We start from the raw sequence: 17,584 nt of genomic DNA, 5'->3' as shown, positions 1-17,584 counted from the left end.
TGCATTGCAGGCAGATTCTTTACCACTGAGCTACCAGGGAAGCCCTCTTACTGGCTTAATTTGGCTCTTTTACTTGACAGGAAGTTGAGGTTCGGGGCATGAAGTGATTTCCCCAAAGTAAACCAGAGGTGTTCCGACCTCAGTCTAATGTGTTTGTCATTGTAGCACATTTTTTCTTTTATGGATGTCTGCAATGCGATGGTTAAGTGGGTCACCTAATAAAATGCGGCTTGGACTGTACAATGAGTCAATATGACTTCAGGTTTTTTTATGGCAAAAGCCAGTAACTCTGATTTTGAAAGAAAACAGTAGCATAAATAGGACTGGCCCAGGGTGGGGTAGGAGGTAAAGAAAGTTGCAGAAAACCAGGAAAGTTCACAGATTCATTGTGTTGAATACTTCCTCCACAGAACTGTCTGGTCATCATCTGATTATAAATTGTTAACAGGAAACAGGAAGTCTCATGTGATGGAAGGTGTGAACTTGGTCAAAACACCCAAGCTCACTGGGTCTCTGTTTCCTCCATGACAATTTTGAACTAAATGGTCTCTAAGATCCTTCCCGTTTCTCAGAGCCTTATGTTTCTCTGTGATATGATGCTGTGCTAATCCCATGTAACCAATATCAACAACTCCTGCCTTCATTCATTCTATGTGGCAGGTGTGCATTAAAGAAAAAGTATTAAAGGAGAGAGAGCCAAGGAAGAGAGTGCTCATCATACTCCTACTCATCCTTCAAAGCCCCGCTCAAAATGCCCCTCCTCCAGGAAATTTTTCTTTTGCCTCGGGCAGATGTTTTTTCACTCACATTTTGTCTCCCTTAAACCAGGTACTATGAATTATTCACTTGTTCAAACGCCCAGAATCTAACAGTATCTGGAGCAGGAAATCTCCACAACACTGTTTCACAAATAGAGATGATGAGAAATGTATTATAATGTTTGCTAAAACCCTCACCAGAGAAAACCATTTTCTGAGATGATTTTCTTTCTCTCTCAACCAAACCAAACCAAACCAAGCGAACTAGACCATATCCCTAAGTCAGCACTTTAAAAATGAATTGGTAGCGCTAAAATGTCTTACCAAAAAAAAACCCCTGAAAATGTGACATTGCAAGAATCCTCGAAATCTTTACTTCATTTTCTTCAACAGAGAAAGCCCCTGCCTTTCAGCTTTGAAAGTGAGTAGCATCCATTTCCTTCCAAGAGCAACATGCTTTCTTTCATGGAGTAACAGCCTCAGATCGTATTTTTATGATGTTATCACAAAATATTTCACACCCCTGTCATGTTTTTGCAATGAGCAGCACAAAGGGGATCAGCTTAGGCTTCTAAAAAAGCCAAGTGGACAAGAGACTTGGGGCCCACATTTGAGGTTCCCCATCCCAGTCTTCCCATCACAGACAGTCCTGGACTGGTACAGAGGACCCTTCTACAACTACACGCCTGAGAGAACACACTCACCTTCCTTGACATTCAGCCGTGAGGACGGGTCCGTGTGGGAGGTTGTGTTATAGGCCAACAGTGAACCTGAAAGGCGAAGCAAAAACATCAGTTGTGTCCCAGACAAACTTCCGAGATCAAGACCGGGAAAGGGGATGGATGAGAATGAATAGGGGAGGGGAGGAGACAGGGAGAATGGAGGGACAGATGACTCCTTGAGAGAAGGAAAAAGTTAATGCCAGCCATCACAGGTTCCTGGGGTCAAGGTCCAAGGAAGCTAGGACAGGATGCTCGTGGGTGGGTCACACACAAGCCCTCGCAGAGGCCATGATTAAGGATCTGGAGGTCCTGGGTCACTACAACCCAGCAAGGACACACGGCTGCAGGCACTGTTCTGGTCCTGTGACTCCCTGTGTGACCGTGAATGAGCGACTTTCCTGGTCTGCACCTTGATTTCTTTATCTTGAACTGCAAGAAGGACTGGCAAACGTTTTATCAAGACCAGACAGTAAATACCACCTCTGTGGAACATCTCTCTGTTTTGTCCACGGGCAAGTACTGGCCAGATCCGGCTGCCACTGGCACTGCCGTGCCCCGGAGGAGAGGTCTGGCCAGGTCCTTCCTGCTCTGATGTGCTTTGGGTTGACAGGTGGGCGAGGTGCTTGGATGGTCACGTTGGTGGAGGCAGTGCTAGGAGCTGGGGATGGGATGGGGGTGGCAGCGCTCCTCAGAGCAACTTGTGTCTCCTTTTACGCATGTCTAAGAGAACACTAGACATAAGCCATAATACACTGAATTTCCTGTCATCAAAGGCTGCTGATACACAATCTTTTAAAATTAAATGTTCATGCAGAACTACTCTTAGTAAACACTAGTCTGGGCATTTTCTAGTTTTCTCTTCTCTCGCATGTAAAAAAAAAATTCCCCCTCTTTCTTAAAACCTAGGCTTCCCAGGTAGCACTAGTGGTAAAGAACCTGTCTGCCAATGCCGGAAAGGCAAGTTTCATCCCTGGGTCACGAAGATCCCCTGGGGGAGGAAATGGCAACCCCCTCTAGTATCCTTCCCTGGGAAATCCCATGGACAGAGCGTGGAGGACTACAGTCCACGGGGTCGCAAAGAGTTGGACACAACTGAGCAACTGAGCCCATTCCTAAAACTGGGCTTGTTCCTCTGTTTCCAGCAAGCCCAAGAGCTTTATTTTGGGAAATGTAGGCATTTTTGCCCTCTGCCTTGAGGCTCTGAAGTTTGATCCAGAGGGCTAGAATCTGTTTTTACAAAGGACACGAGAGGCTGGACGTGAGTGTTGGAGGCTAAAAAGTCTTTCTAAACAATCCTTTCCCTGATCCCTGGGACCAAGTGGACAGACTTAGGTGCCAGGGCTCTGGAGCAGGGAATGGACTGCCAGACATTCCTATTTTTAGCCTCAAGTCACGGAAGGGACACGGAGTGAAGCGCCTGCCTCACCCAGCCGTGGGCGTTTGGTTGTGTGCCTCAGAGAAGTTGTGGCCCCTTTCAGGCCAGGCGACCAAGAGAATTTTGGAAGAACCATCCAACTGGCTAGAATCACTGACTCTGGGCTTGGGCGACTATGCCTTTCAGCTCTGAAACAGTTCCAGGTTAAAAGAGAAAAAAAGAAAAAAAGCGCAAGGATGCTGGTGGGATTGAGACAGTTTTGTGCCAAACTGTGGCTAGGTGGAGATACTTTTAGAAAGAAGGCAGTCACATGCCTGGAATATCCAAGAACCGGATGCATTTGGTTATTCCATTCTCAAAGAAGTCGAGCATAAAGTGATTTTTACACTTCATTTAATATAGATCTTTATGCGAATGAGAGTTTAGAGTCAGACCTGCCTCTCACCACTTGCCAGCCTGGTGACCTCCATCAATCTGCCTCATCTCTCCAAGCCACAGGTTCCTCCTCCATGAAACAGGATAATAGTAACACCTACCTGATATAGTTGTTGTGACGACTGAATGAAGTCGCAACTGACTGAAGTAATACATGCAACTGCTCGCAACAGACCTTGGCTCGCAATGAGTGTTCAAAGCACGCTAGGCACTACCACAATTATTTTTACATCCCTGCTCCCGCAGACACCACAATGACACACAATAAACTCTTTATAAAAGAGCTCGCTGGGCATTTGTCTTATCCTCTGGAATTAAGAGTTATGAATGAGTTCTGCTGCAATAAGAAGTAACCCTCCATGACTGGAAGGAGGTCACAGAAAGGAAGCAAACGTTCCGAGGGAAGCAAAAACAGTCTCCAGAGTAAGACCAAGAATGTCTGCCTCTCTGTCCCTGACATTCTCTGCCTGGGGCGGAAACCTCATGGCTGGAGCAAATAAAGAAAAATGATGGTCTCAGAGGACCGAACTGCCTGAGTCATTAGCGCAGATGCAGCAGAGAGCACGAAGCTTAGATAAACCGCATTTATTAAATTCTCCCCTTGGTGTAAGTTCTTCTTTGGGCACACGTGAATTCCACAGGAAACTCCCAGAAAGCCTAGAGAAAGGGTCATTTGACCTCAGCAAAGCCTGCGTGAAATACATATTTCATGGTAACCCCGGAGAAGGATTCTACCCTGAAGAGTGTTCTTGGTTCAAATTTCCCCCCTAGAAGGAGAGGCTGCCTGCCTGCCCGTGGAGGGCTGACTCGGGGAGTCTGACCTCCTTCCCAAGGGACCAACTTTTCCTTCTCTCCTCCTGTTTTTATTTAACCAGTTTATTTAGCCAGTTCCTCAGGCTACACAGAGTGGCAAGGCGCACTCTTTCCTTAAAGGAATTCATTTAGAGGCAGAAAGGTCCTCCCTGGAGCCCGGCCTCTCACTCCGTGCCTTGGGAACGTCTCCCTCCTGCTTTGGGGCCCCTTCTGTGTGCGGTGAACGCCTCCTGGTCAGAGGAAACAGGCTGTGCGGTGAGAAGGGAAGCCTACGCTCTGTTGTCGTCTGCCGGATGCTTTCTCTCTGTTTTCTCACTTAATGCTCATACAAATGAGGGAATCAACATTCAGAGAAGTCAAGACCCTGTGCCCAGGGTCACACAGCCAGCAAGCCCAGGAAACAGGATATCCATTCTGGTCTATCTACAAAACCTGTTCTCAGTCCACCTCCAGGCTACATCTAAGAGACGGGCAGCACTCACTTAAGGTGCTGGAATCAGGACAATAGTTGCTTTGGGGAAAGAAGTGAGGGGTATTGATGGAAAGGGGACACATGGGGGCTTCCAGCCTCCTCCTTGAGCTGGGGGTGCTCATATGAGTGAGTGGCTTCACACTGTGATAATTCTTTGATTTGTGCATTTATGATTTTTGCACTTCTCTCTGTTCAATACTTTAATTAAAACGTTTATTGCCTTCTCTGTTGATGTCTTTATACATGCATGCAGGCATCCATGTTTATCTACGTACTGGGGGCCCTGGAAAGCACGGAGGGGCTGCTGCTAATGGAACAGGCTTCCCCACGTGAAAGCACAAGGACAAAATCATTTCCCATTGTCGAGTCCATCCATCACTGGTACAGTATTTGGGATCTGAAAGAGGATGGAAATGAACAGAGGGAAGCTTGCAGGTGTGGGGAGCCCAACAATCAGGCTTTCTTCAGCCCCGTGCCCCCCTCAACGGACCTGGTCTTCATCTGGGGCACCTGCAGCCGAGACAATGACCGTCTGAGCGCCAAAGGCTTTGTCTCCCGCCTTGCAGAGATCCCGCCAGCCCCACCGCCAGCCTATTGAAGCTGGGCTCCCTTTTCTCTGCATTGCCATCAATGGCTCTGGCTGGAGGGTGCAGGTGGGGAGGGAGGAGGAAGGAGGCTCTGTGCTAGAAACAGCCTGGCTGATGGCTGAGTGTGGGGAAACCCGGCCTTTTGTTCTCCTTCACCGGTCAGACCCGGCCTGGAAGGGGTAATACTTCACCTGCTTAATTGCCGGGACCCATCACCTTTGCCCGAACATCTGAGGAGGCCGGTGGGAGAGCCACAAAACGCAAAATGTGTTTTCCATTAAGTTTAAATTAAAAATGGGAATCAAGATAGATACCTTTGCTGTGGTCTCCCTGTCACCCAATATATTTCATGTCTCTAGCGCTGCCACTATTTCAAAACGAGATTTCTTAACCTGTTTCCCAGGTCAGATGCAGTTAGACAGAACAGGACTTGCCATAGAATGGAAAAAGGCTCTTCTGCCTCCAGCTACCCCACTGGGGACCCTTCAGGCCCAAACTCCCCCCAGTGGCCCTGGGTCTGAATTGCCACTGGGGACAGCTCCCACTTCCTCTGAGGTCTGTCCCAATCTTGCCGTATGACACCCAATCTCATTTCCCGCAGCCTAAGACTGTAAATACAGCCTCTGCCAAATGAGGTGTGCCTGCGAGAGATACTGATGGGGCCGCCTGGCGGGTCCAGGGTGTGGGGCGCCCCGCGGAAGGCAGAAGGGCAGGGCTGGCACCCAGATAGGTTATTCCTAAGCGGCCTCATTCCGGGAGGCCACAGGGAAGTTTTTCAGAAAGCATTTATCTCTAGGTACAAATGAAAACAGAAAATGCTGTGGGGAAAATGGCCTGGCCCTCCATGGGTGTGTGGCCAGGGCCTAAGGCTAACCCCATAGCAGGAGAGGGAAGACCAGGTGGCCCAGGTAAGCGGGCACTCTCTATAAGGTCTGGCCTCTGACTTAGAGTGTGAGGCCATGAGCCTGGCTGCAGCCTGGGACTCAGGAAACCTGGGTCTTAGATACCAAGCTGCTCTCTACGGGCTGGGTGCCTTTGAACCAATTTCTGAAGCACTCCAGGCCTCAGTGGCTTTGGCTTTAAAATGGGAATTTATAATCAGCTGCCCATGGTGTCCACAAGGGGGCATCTTGTCCCCGTAAAGTAGATGACACCTGGGCAGCTGCAGTGTGAACCCTGGTGTCCCCAGGGGACAGTAGAATGATCCTAAGCCCTGTGAGCATCTCTCCAGGCCTGTCCTCCTCCCATTTCAAGAGTGGGTGACATTACGGAGGGGCAGTATCAGGTACAGCCACTTCGTCCGGGCTGGCTGAAAAGCCAGGGTAAGGAGAACAGGAGCTGCTGGGCAGGCCAGGTACATCCTAGCATGCTAGGCAGTGCTTAGGACACTGATATTTCTTCTCCATCATGGAAAATACATTTTAATCTGAAACTTGGTTTTTAAAATTTGAAAGTATAGCTCCTCTCCCTGACCACCAAATAAATACTCAAACACCTTTTGTGAAAGTGTAAATATTATGTTGCTGTTGCTTAGTCACTAAGTCCTGTCCGACCCCATGGACTGTGGCCCACCAGGCCCCTCTGTCCATGGAAGTTCCCAGGCAAAATACTCGAGTGGGTTGCCATTTCCTCCTTCAGGGGGTCCTCCCAACCCAGAGATAGAACCTACGTCTCTTGCACTGGCAGGCAGATTTTTTGCCACTGAGTCACTGGGGAGCTTCTTAATTTAACCTTGTCTTTTTTTCCATTAAAGTCCAGAAAGCTCAGAGACTTCTGAGAGGTTCGACTGTTTTATAGTCTTCTGACCGAGGCTAAGTTACAGGACTCTGACTCTCCTCCATCCACTTTCCTTAGCCCTGCAGTATTTCCTCCCTCTGTGCTGAGCAGCTCAGCTGTCTTCCTTCTACCTCCTTGCCAAAGTGGAACTGTCTGAACCTTATCCCCTCCTCCATGAAAGGACGGATGACAAAACACGAGGAATTAGCACCCATCTCCCGGCCTCCATTCAGCTGCCCTGGGCTCTCCCCTGAGGGCTGGCCTCCTTGCCTCCGCACAAAACATCCCCTGGAACAAGTCTGGGGAAACAAAGCAGTGTTTGAAGGCAAGCTGCTGGGCCCTGGGGAGTTCCCCACAATACTGAAAGGGGACAGTCACCACAAACATGACCTCCTGCAGGGGTCTCAGTGGACCAGCCACCACCAGGGGTCCCAGAGACTAGACATCAATGAAAAAGAGGGGGGGATCATTTTAAGCCTAAAGTCCTCAAAAGGCCTCCAGACTACAAGGCTATGCTGGGGCAAGTTTTTTGAACCTTAAGACAAGTATTTTAATTTTCACTTTTGCAGGCAGACATGGTTTTCTATCTTTGCACAGACCCCTTTATATTTTGCTGTTTCACCAAACATTATATTCTATCTGTGGTTTGTTCATCTCCGCTCAGCTCTGGGAATTTGCTCTGCTTCTAAGTTCCTTCCTGGAAATTTCATATTTTTATTGCTTTGGGGCTATCTTTTTTAATGTCTACAAATATTCTGAGAAGGAAAGAAGAAATCCATCCTTTTTCATGCCCCACTACCTACAACCCCCAAACCAAATTGTCTGGCCTCCACTTCTGCTCAGGCTGCTCGGCCCTCTGCTTTTTGTTATCTGCTCTCCTCCGATAGGAAGCCTCCTGAACGGTTTATCCACGACCACCATGTTGGACTCCTGGGCATTCTAAGCATAGGCTGGTTTTGCTTCAGCATCTGTGGCTTGGGTTCTTTTGTTAGAGGAAGTCCTAGCGAGGACCTGGGTATGTTTACGGACCCACCATAAGGCAGGGGCTGGGATCACATGGCACGAATGGCATCTCCCCGTATCAGTCAGGGCTTGCCAGGTGGTACTCGTGGTAAAGAATCTGCCTGCCAGTGTAGGAGACAGGAGAGACCTGGGCTCGGTCCCTGGGTTGGGAAGATCCCCTGGAGGAGGGTACGGCAACCCACTCCAGTATTCTTGCCTGGGAAAACCCAAGGATAGAGGAGCCTGGCGGGCCACAATATAGGATCCCAAAGGGTCGGACACGACTGAAGTGACTTAAAATACACAGCACTCAACGTTAGAATGTGCTTGAACACTCCCCATCATGGGCAACTGATAACTAGACCCTTTAAGGGCCCCACAGTCACCGTCCTCACCTCTGTCCATCTCTTCTCCCACAAACAAAGAAAAGGGACCAGCCATTCCTAGACCATCCACTGTATGAGGCCGGGAGGTGCAGAAAGGCAGAATGGATCAGTGTTTCTGTTTCGCTGGTGGTCTCTCCTCGTCACGCATCACGCTCCGCTTCCATGTGCCCACTTCCACCCCCGCCCTGCCCAGCTAGCATCGCTGCAAGGACTCTTTGCAAAGATCCTTTCTTAAAAAAACCCCTATAAACACTTACAGAAATACGGATTGTTAGAAAATGCTCATTCTCCAAAGCTCAGGAAGACTGGGTGGAAAATTGCCCCCTTTTTTCAAACGATCGTTTCTTGGGCTGACCTCATGTTGCAGCAAGACTCAGACATGAGGTAATTCCTCTGGTGTTAACATACACTGCATCACCCGCACAATCCCACTGCCTACCAGACGCCTTGGAGGGGTGACCGGGGAGCCCGGAGGCACCAGGGGAAACTTCCGAAGGCATTTTAAAAGTTCTTCGTTTTTACAGCCAGTGTGTGTTGCCCCCCAGCCCACCCCGCAGAGTGCACTGGTGCAGAAAGAGATAGAAGGTCCCAGGAATGGCGAGCTGAAGACACACTGAACACAGAAAACAAACGAAGAACTAACCTACCCAGAGTCCAGGAGACCAGGAAAAGCGGCCTTTAAACGCTGTCCAAGGATTTCAGTTTTAAAGGGGCTTTCAAATCACCAACCTCCTTCACTGTGAGGCTGAACCCCTGCACCCTTGGCCACAGACAGAAAATCCCGCATCCTGAGGATGCCGGTGGATCTTCGGGCAGGGCTGACTGCTAGAAAACCCCTTGTGGAATGAACCACATCTGTTCTCCTGTAGCTTCCGCTTCCCCATCTTAGTACCATCTTTTCTGCTCACAGAACAATCCTTTGGTACTTGGGGTTATTGACATTTCACCTGCTTGGGGCTTTCCTGGTGGCTTAGACAGTAAAGAATCTGCCTGCAACGCGGAAGACCCAGGTTCAATCCCTGGGTCGGGAAGATCCCTTGGAGAAGGGAATGGCTACCCACTCCAGTATTCTTGCCTGGAGAATTCCACGGACAGAGGAGCCTGGTGGGCTATAGAGTTCAATGGAGTCACAAAGAGCTGGACACGACTGAAAGACTTACACTTTTCTGGTAAAGAGTTAAGGCTGAGGTTATTAGTGGGTTTATCAAAATTCTGTTCATATCTCTGTGTATATTTCACATCAGATGAAATTCATATCAAATTGACCGGGCTTGGTCTTAGAAAATCCTTGTATTGGATAAACCCTTTGGACAACTGTGCCTTTTCTTTTACAGATTCTCCCTTTCCAAAGCTCTTTTCCTTCTCACTCTGCCAGGAGAGTCTCCAACAGACCCTAACCCAACTGTAACATTTGCTACTCTTCCTGCTTGGCTGAGAAGGGTGTGTCGGTAACAGTGGGCAGTGCCAGAGAAAACCCAAGAATAAGAAGAACTTCATGTAAAAATATTCAAAAATGTAAACCCGTGAATCTAGAATTTTGGAGCAACTTGAAATCATTGCTCAAGATAGAACCAGCCAGGGCGTCCATCTATTTAAAATGTGGGGCAAAGTAGTTTCCAGAAAGGGATTCTCATGGGAAGGGTGCAACCAGCTTCCAGCAGACCTGCCCTCAATACACACACACACACACACACACACACACACACACACACACACGGCTGCAGTGCCCTGGTGTTTCTTCATGCTTTGTTTTCCTTCCTTTGACATGGCAGGACTGGGTCAGCCCCCTCGCAGGGTCCCTGGGAGCCAGTGTGACCTTGGCAACTTGACACCCAGAGGTGTCGCTCCTATAGCACCCACGCAGCATAAACTGAGGCAGGGACCCTTGCCCTGGGCTGTCACTACTGGAACCAGTCTGCATCCTGAGCAGCCAGGCAGAGTTCTCTCCAGCCCTGGGGACTTGGCGCTACGGTCTCTGGGGGTGTTTCGCTGACCAGAAATGGAAGGGACCGGCCACTTACTTTCCCTGAGGTAGCTGAGATGTGACAATAGCACTTCCGTGTTGTAGAGGGAGGTGGCTCGGAGGAAGTCCTCCTTGTTCAGTTTACACAGTTCCTTGCCGTCCATATTCTGAAAGAAAGACGTGTCGATCTCCATCAAGCTGTACTCCTTTATCGCCCACTCCAGCCACTGCCGCACGTGCTCCTGCGTCCACAGCGTGGGGTCTGCAGAAGAGAGAGGCTGTTAGCAAGGCTGCCAGAGGCAGGGCTCCTCCCCTTCTCTGTCTGTCTCTTCTCTCTCTCCCCACCTCCACCTTTCTCCAGTCTCCTCCCTCCTCAGTGCCCCTCCTGCAGAGGGAAAGTGGTCCCCCCACCCCCGCCCCAGATGGTCCTCCCAGAACACCCATCTGGCTCCATCGCATCTGGTGCAGCCTGAACCACTTAGCGCTCTGAAAAAGTTCTTAGGCGCGTAACTATGCACCCAGACAGGACGTTCTCTTTCAAGTCTTTGGAGGGCAACTGAAACCTCTGCCTGAGAAATCATGGCATCAGAATGAAAATAAGCCCAGTTGCCTAGAGCAGGGACCAATGGCTCTGGAAAGGGCCCCCATCCATATCTTAAGAACATCAGTGATCTCATGGGGCAACAGCAATCTCTCCTATGGCTGCAAAAAAGACGTGTGTGCACACTTCGACCGCAATTCCATCTGTGCAGGTGGAACACCCGGTGGTGTTAAGTCTTCAGCTTAACTCCAACCTGGATTCTCTCCTTTTGGGGACAGTTGTATTAAAGGCTCTTTAAAATCATCCCCCCCCACCCAGGGTTTTTAGGATATTTAAATCCCCAAAGACGGGAAATGGTGTTGGAGGGAGAAAATGTTTTCACTCTTGAGGATAAATAATGTAAGGGCTGAGGTCCTAGAACCTCAAGGTATTAGATCTCCACTGGGGACGCTCAGACTCTTTCCTAAACAGGTGTGTGTGTGGTGGGGGGAAATGTGTGTACTCTGAGTGCTGTGAGGAGTTCTAGCAGGTTCCACAGTAGGTGGAGCCCTTATATCTTGTCACATATCACAATTTCATAACCAGCTCTCTCTTTGGCACCTAATTATTAGAGATAATTAGCTAAACCATAAACATGCTCATCACAGGAAGACCCATGCCCAGGAAAACTCAGGCAGGAAAGCACAGAATTAAGCAAGATTTTTGTGGTGGCAATTTGAGGACTGGTCCGCAGAAGGGGTGACTGTGAATTTGCAATCATGGAAGGTTTCCTGGAGGAGGGGAGGAGACTTAACAGTAGCCCCTAGCTTCTACTGAACTTGTTTTATTAGCCTGCTATTTGGTAGGAATATCTGTGCTACCACCTCACTTTCTCATTCTAAGGGTCTGTTAAGGCTCTTGGTAAAAATGGGAACAGGTCTGAATGATTAGGAAGGGCCATGCGGAGAGAAGCAGGGTTCATACTAAGCACCCAATGCCCAGAAACTTGTAACAGTCAGATTTTGAACACTTCCTAGGTGCCCACTGCTTTGGGTGTGCTATTTTTTACAAATACCCTGAAAAATGGCTATTTTCATTTTGCAGGTGGGAAGTGGAGCCCTGAAACATTAAGTCCTCAACTTAACCTTTAATCCTAGTATGAGCTGGGGTTCGACTGAAAGCCTCCCAGGACTGCACTTAGCTGAGGATCCCTGCACCCTAAGTCTCCTCCCTTCTCACCATCCTGTCTTAGTTCATTCAGGAGGTGCTTTGCCATCACTCCCAAAAGCAGAGCTACTCGGGGCTACATTGTACAAGTCTGGATCGATCTCTCTCTCCCTAATCTCACATAAATTTCTTGCTTTGTTTCACTCTTTTACTCTCCAGGAACAATTAGGCATGGACCATTGGTAAATGGAAATGATTTTGCACCATTTCAGAATTCTAAAGAAAAATGTCCTGGGGGAACTTGGATTATGTCACATATTATTTCATCAGCTCGCCTCTGCTTCTCCTAATTTCTCACTTTGAATATCCAAGGCCTCCAATTCAATTTTACACTGTAGATTTTATTTATTTTATTATTTCCGCCCTTGCTTTGGGCTCTATCACAATATTATTTCTCTCCCTTTACAGCACAATGAATTATAAATCTTCCACTCCGGAGTGTGCTAAGCTCTTCCAAATGTATTTCCTGGATGATTTAGTCCTAGTTTCTTCCCATCTGAACTTGGAACTGGTGATGAACTAGGGCCCTCGTTTATGCTTGTCTTCAAATCCCACCATAAATCCAATGGGTTGTTCCACCGATGTTTTATGGCCTTGATTTGTGAGACTTTCTCTTATGTCTAGGAGGCTGACCAGGAGGAAGCCAAAACGTGTGAGGATAATGCTGCAAGATCCCGCCAGGAGTAAAGAAATGAAGTGAAGCCCTGGCTAGCGAATCCATGACACGAAGTGCTTGGAACATTCTTTGATGGGAATTTATGCTATTTTCACTATTACTGCTCTGGTGACCTTCGCCCCCTAAGACTGCCACCTTGATTATCTTTTCAAAAGTACTTCAACACCACTTCAGAGTTGAAGGGTCAACCAGTCTGGTCATTCCCCTCCCTTCTTTCCCCTGTCTTCTCCCCAAAGTGACTTCGGAAATGAGATGCTGTCAACATTTGGTTCAGAGACAACCTCTGGCCCCCTAACTCTTCTGTCCTCAAGATTTCCTCCCTATGTTGGCCACTGTTGAGAGAAACGGGGGGCGGTGGTGGGGGAGAGTTTGGTTCCAAGTGAGCAAAGGCTTGGACAGGCTTGGCTCCAATGTGGGGAGTCCAGAAGTTTCTCTCCAGGCCAGTTTTAGCTCAGTTTCATTTCTGCCTTCTTTCTATGAGAAGGGAGAAGGCACAGTTCTCTTGGCTCTCACAGATGCACCTGAGCTAAACATTCCTAGCTGGTGTCCCGAGGGAGGGGCGATCAGATACAGATGCTTCTTTCTCGATGTTAGAGACAGAAGTAACATCACAACGATGAAGCTGTTTGCATGGTGCCCAGCACCAGGAGGCACTCAGTATATGGAGCTATTCTTTCTCTTCCTCTGGGTGGCCACATGTTTATGGAAGAAGGAAATAAACATGCTTTATGAGCAGTTTTCAAGTCCTGCAGGGCACAGAGACTTGAGAGCCCACCCCTCCCCTGCTTCCCCTGTCCCCACCCTCCTGCCCCTGCCACCTGGAGTCTGGCCTGGAGCACAAGCATGTGTCTGCAGTCCTAGGAGATGGTGACACACAGCTTCCCATGGAAAGGAAATACAGAGGGCCGAGGACGGAGCGGCCTGTTACAGAGCCACACCTTCCAGACCGACCCGCAAATTCCTCTGGATTACCTCAAAGGGACATCTAATCCTTGGCTCTCGTTCACAACTTCATTTACACATTCCCAAATGGAAGGAGTTTGCCTTTCGGGTAAACTTGTTTTGCTAAGTCATTGACTGCCTCAAATTTGAACACTCTGGCACCTTCTACCTGGCATGGACTCTACACGGGGTAGTTTCTCCTCCCTTTTCAAGCAGGCAGCTGAGCTCGCCAGCCAGTGTCCAGCCAGCACACAGAAGGCCTGAACAATGATTTTATTTTCTGTGACCAACAGTACCGATACCTAGGAAAAATAGCCTATTTTTACAGAATGACAAAGCGTGCTGCGCACATGTTCAGGCACTCCTTTTGTTAAATATAGTTGCTTCTATTTTGGACCTGGAAGAGATGGCTGTAATTCTGGAAAGGTGGGACCCTGCGGATGCCAGGAAGTGCATGCCCGATGGACAGGACAGAACTCCGGGCCACTCTTGTCCTTAAAGGCAAAGGTGGGCACGTCTGGGTGTTCCCAGGATTCCTTTGGGGTTCAGAAGACCTTGCTCCTCCTCTCTCAGGAGGCCTTGTCCGTGGAACCAGGCACTGAGGGTTGAAAGTGTGACGTGACCTGTTGAAGGCGGGGCTTCCCGAATCTGTGTGTCAGGGTTCCAGTGACATTTGGGAAGCGGTCATGGAGGGTGGCCAGGGAAGAAGGGGCAGCTCTCCCTGCTAAGCATTTCCACAGAGAATAGGCCAGGGGAAGATGTAGATGCCCCTCCCCCAGGACGACGAGCTCAGAAGACTGAGGACATGGGTGGCACCCAGTGAAAGGGTTCCCAAAGTACCTGCGGGGACGATGACCCTCCTCTCGTTGGTGGTCATGTTGGGGGGAGGGGGGCCGTTCTTCTCATCCATGTAGCTGTTGTAGCTCATGGTGTTGGATTCACCTCCGCCCACAAGCTTGCCGCACTTGCTGACGCTGCAGTCCACCGGAGACTCCCTGGAGCGAGAAGAGACAAAGCTCAGGGGAAGTCATCAGTGTCACTGTTGCCACTGCCACCAGAGCATCCGTGGAGCCTCTGCCCAGTCCTACCGGGTGGAACAAGGGCGACGGGGGTGCTGCTGACGCTGCCTTATTTCTATCCACACGGCCACTAGTTTTCTCCAAATCCCAGCCCAATCCTATAATTACGGTACTTAAACACTTTCTGGCAGCCTCACTGCCCTCAGACTGGAGTCTGGACCTCTGAGTTCGGCTCTGCCTGCAGCTGACACTTTTAGCCTTGTGGCCAGGCGACCTACCCTCCCTAGGCAGAAGCGCTGGACCTGGCTCCCAGACAGGCCTCTCCCCACTCTTATTGCACCCTGTTTCAGCTGTGGCCCTAGGACTTGTCACACTGTGTGATGGTTAGTCTGGCAGGTGCCCTTCCCCTGGCTGGATCGATGCCATGGCTTTCTTTTTTTTTTTAACCTCAAGTATCCTGTAATAGTGGGCTTTCCTGGTGGCTCAGCAGTAAAGAATCTTCCTGCCAGTGCAGAAGACTCAGGTTCGATCTCTAGGTTGGTAAGATGCCCTGGAGAAGGAAATGACAACCCTCTCCAGTATTCTTGCCTGGAGAATTCCATGGACAGAGGAGCCTGGCAGGCTACAGTCTATGGGGTTGCACAGTCAGACACATTTTAGCGACTAAACAACAACAGCAATCCTCTACAGTGCCTTCCAGAGGGGCTGAACAGTCACTGAGTCCTGAATCACTCATTACTATTGCATGTGTATCATTTCAACGTGCTTTTCAGAGAGAGTTCTATGTGAATCTCCCCATTACCCTCCAGGTCCGACACGACAAAGGTTAACACCTCTTTCCTATGGTTAAGAAAACCAGAGAAGTACATGGTTAGTCCCTGCTATTTTGCAACATGGGAGCATCTATCTGTCTGGAGACAAAGCTGACATCTCCCTTGTGACCAGCTGGTGCCTCAGCAGGCTGGCAAAACACATCACCTACCCAGAGATCGGGGTCACAGACTCCGGGTGTGCCTAGGGCAGTGCTATCCTGCCCTGCCACTTCCACTCAGCCACTCCCCCAGTGCCAGGGCCGAAGGAGATGACTAGAGCCCAAGCAGAGGCTGCAGCTTTCCCACCCCACCCTCCCGGTTGTCCAGAGCAGGAAGCATCAGTTCTGGTAACCTGGGAGACAGCCAGTCTTCACAAGAGCTCCAAACCAGGCCCTCAGACCCAGGAGTTCAGATAAGGTTCAGATTACAGACGGCCAACTCTGGGCTGCAGAACCTCGATCGGCTTTCCAGAGGTCTGGCTGCTGCCCGCCCTCTCTCTGCTGTGGGCAGAAACAGACCAGGCTGAAGCCTAAAGGAGCAGGCGAGGAGCAGGGCTGTGCCAGATGGACCCGCCCATCCTGAAAAGGCAGCAACGTGGAGGGCAGGCAAGCAATGGTCCCTGAGCCTGAGAGGAGAGGGGAAGGAGGGTGGGGACACGGCAGGGGAGGGGGGAGGCCAGAGCACATTCAATAAAGAAAATTAAATGAATTTGTTTCTTAATCTGAAAGGAAAAAAATATTGAAGATCACTTATCATAGCTGGGAGATAAATGCTCCACTGAGATATTAGAAGTCAGACGGTAATTTTTTCCTGATGTCTTACAGAGGGAAACATGGGCTGAAAATGAAAATAAGATGTATAACTTACACATGTTAGAATTTAAGGTTTTACTATTCGCCTACTGTTTTTCCAGGCAGAGAACCAAGAACCAGCCGTCGGAGCCCCAGATTGTTGAAGGTTTAATGTCCCCATGGCAGTCTGAGGGGCGGCAGTAGCACTTCGGGGCTTTGCACCAGGGTTTGGCCCTTTGGCTTCTGCTGGAGCGGACTTGGCCTGAGATGAAGCAGTCCCGGAAAGACCCCGGTCCCGCGTCTGAGCTGAGCTCCGGTGGAGCTGGCCGGGTCCCCCTCACCCTAGTCCAAGCAAACCGCAAGTGGGCACATGCGCACAGAGGCGCCGACGCCACCGGTGCAGGCACACGCACACGGGCACATACGCTACGCGTGCAGGCGTGTACACACACATGCACGCAAGCACAGGCCCGCACCCGCACACACACACACACACACCACCGCCACCACGGCCTGGCAGCCTTCCCCAGCATACTTGTCCATTGTGAAACAACCCAAGTGCAGCCGAAGTTTGGAGGATTAAGTTGGCCTTTAACCAAGACAGCAACGTTTTCACTGGCTGGGAGAGGCCGTGCCGAGGGTGGGGCTGCCAGAGCACACGGTTCCCCGCGTTGGGCAGACGGAGAGCACTTTTCTGTGAGGGGGCGGCGTCTGGGGTGGGGGTTGGGGGGGGGGGGTGGGGGTGGGACTGGTGGGCGGTGGGCGGGTGTGGCGGAAGGGGACTTGCCCTCCGTGGGCTGCATCTCTCTTTGGGAACATCGGAGAAATAGATGAGTTGTGAACATTCTTTTCCACCATCAGCTGGGCCTCTGGGGATTTCTTAGCCCAAAAGAGAACTCTGGGCACTCGGAGGTGAGAAGTCGGACCTCAGAAAGCATCGCAGTGAAATGGCCCCTTATGCAATTGGCGCCCCAGGGCAGGGCCAGTCACTGGTACCAGGAGGAGAGAAAAATAAAAATCTGAATAAGGGAATCGTTTAGTAAAAGCTGCCTGGTACCTCTCTCGGTAAGGAGTCTGAGCACCGTGGTGAGAAGGAGCCTGCTGGGGGTGTGGGGCGGAGGGGGGGGTGCCCTAGGGAGGACGTCTGAACAGAGTCAAGCCTGGGCCTTCCAGCTGGAGGCGCCACTGGGGTCGTCCAGTGGTGGGGCCTCTTCGTTTCGGGCCCACAGAATCTCCCACGATTCTGTGCCCTCCTTTCTCTTCTGCTGCCGGGCAGGGCAAGGTGATCTGCTTGCCCACCGCCCACCT

The 17,584-nt window shown here is 50.1% G+C and overlaps 1 protein-coding gene across 6 annotated transcripts in view; it reads right to left on the bottom strand.

Annotated features, from left to right (window-relative positions):
• The window catches only part of FLI1 (Fli-1 proto-oncogene, ETS transcription factor), a 139,651-nt gene that overhangs the window by 37,461 nt on the left and 84,606 nt on the right, over nucleotides 1-17,584 (bottom strand). For all 6 annotated transcript variants that reach the window (XM_042238113.2, XM_042238112.2, XM_042238110.2 and 3 more), the window contains 3 exons: nucleotides 14,495-14,649; nucleotides 10,348-10,551; nucleotides 1,463-1,528 (listed from right to left, as the gene is read on the bottom strand). In XM_042238113.2, the coding sequence (XP_042094047.1) occupies nucleotides 1,463-1,528; nucleotides 10,348-10,551; nucleotides 14,495-14,649 (425 nt within the window). The remainder of the gene's footprint in view (nucleotides 1-1,462; nucleotides 1,529-10,347; nucleotides 10,552-14,494; nucleotides 14,650-17,584) is intronic.

This window comes from Ovis aries, chromosome 21 (assembly GCF_016772045.2).
Source record: "Ovis aries strain OAR_USU_Benz2616 breed Rambouillet chromosome 21, ARS-UI_Ramb_v3.0, whole genome shotgun sequence".
Taxonomy (NCBI): domain Eukaryota; kingdom Metazoa; phylum Chordata; class Mammalia; order Artiodactyla; family Bovidae; genus Ovis; species Ovis aries.
Note: the sequence above shows the minus strand (reverse complement) of the source record. Positions and strands in the feature narration are given on the sequence as shown.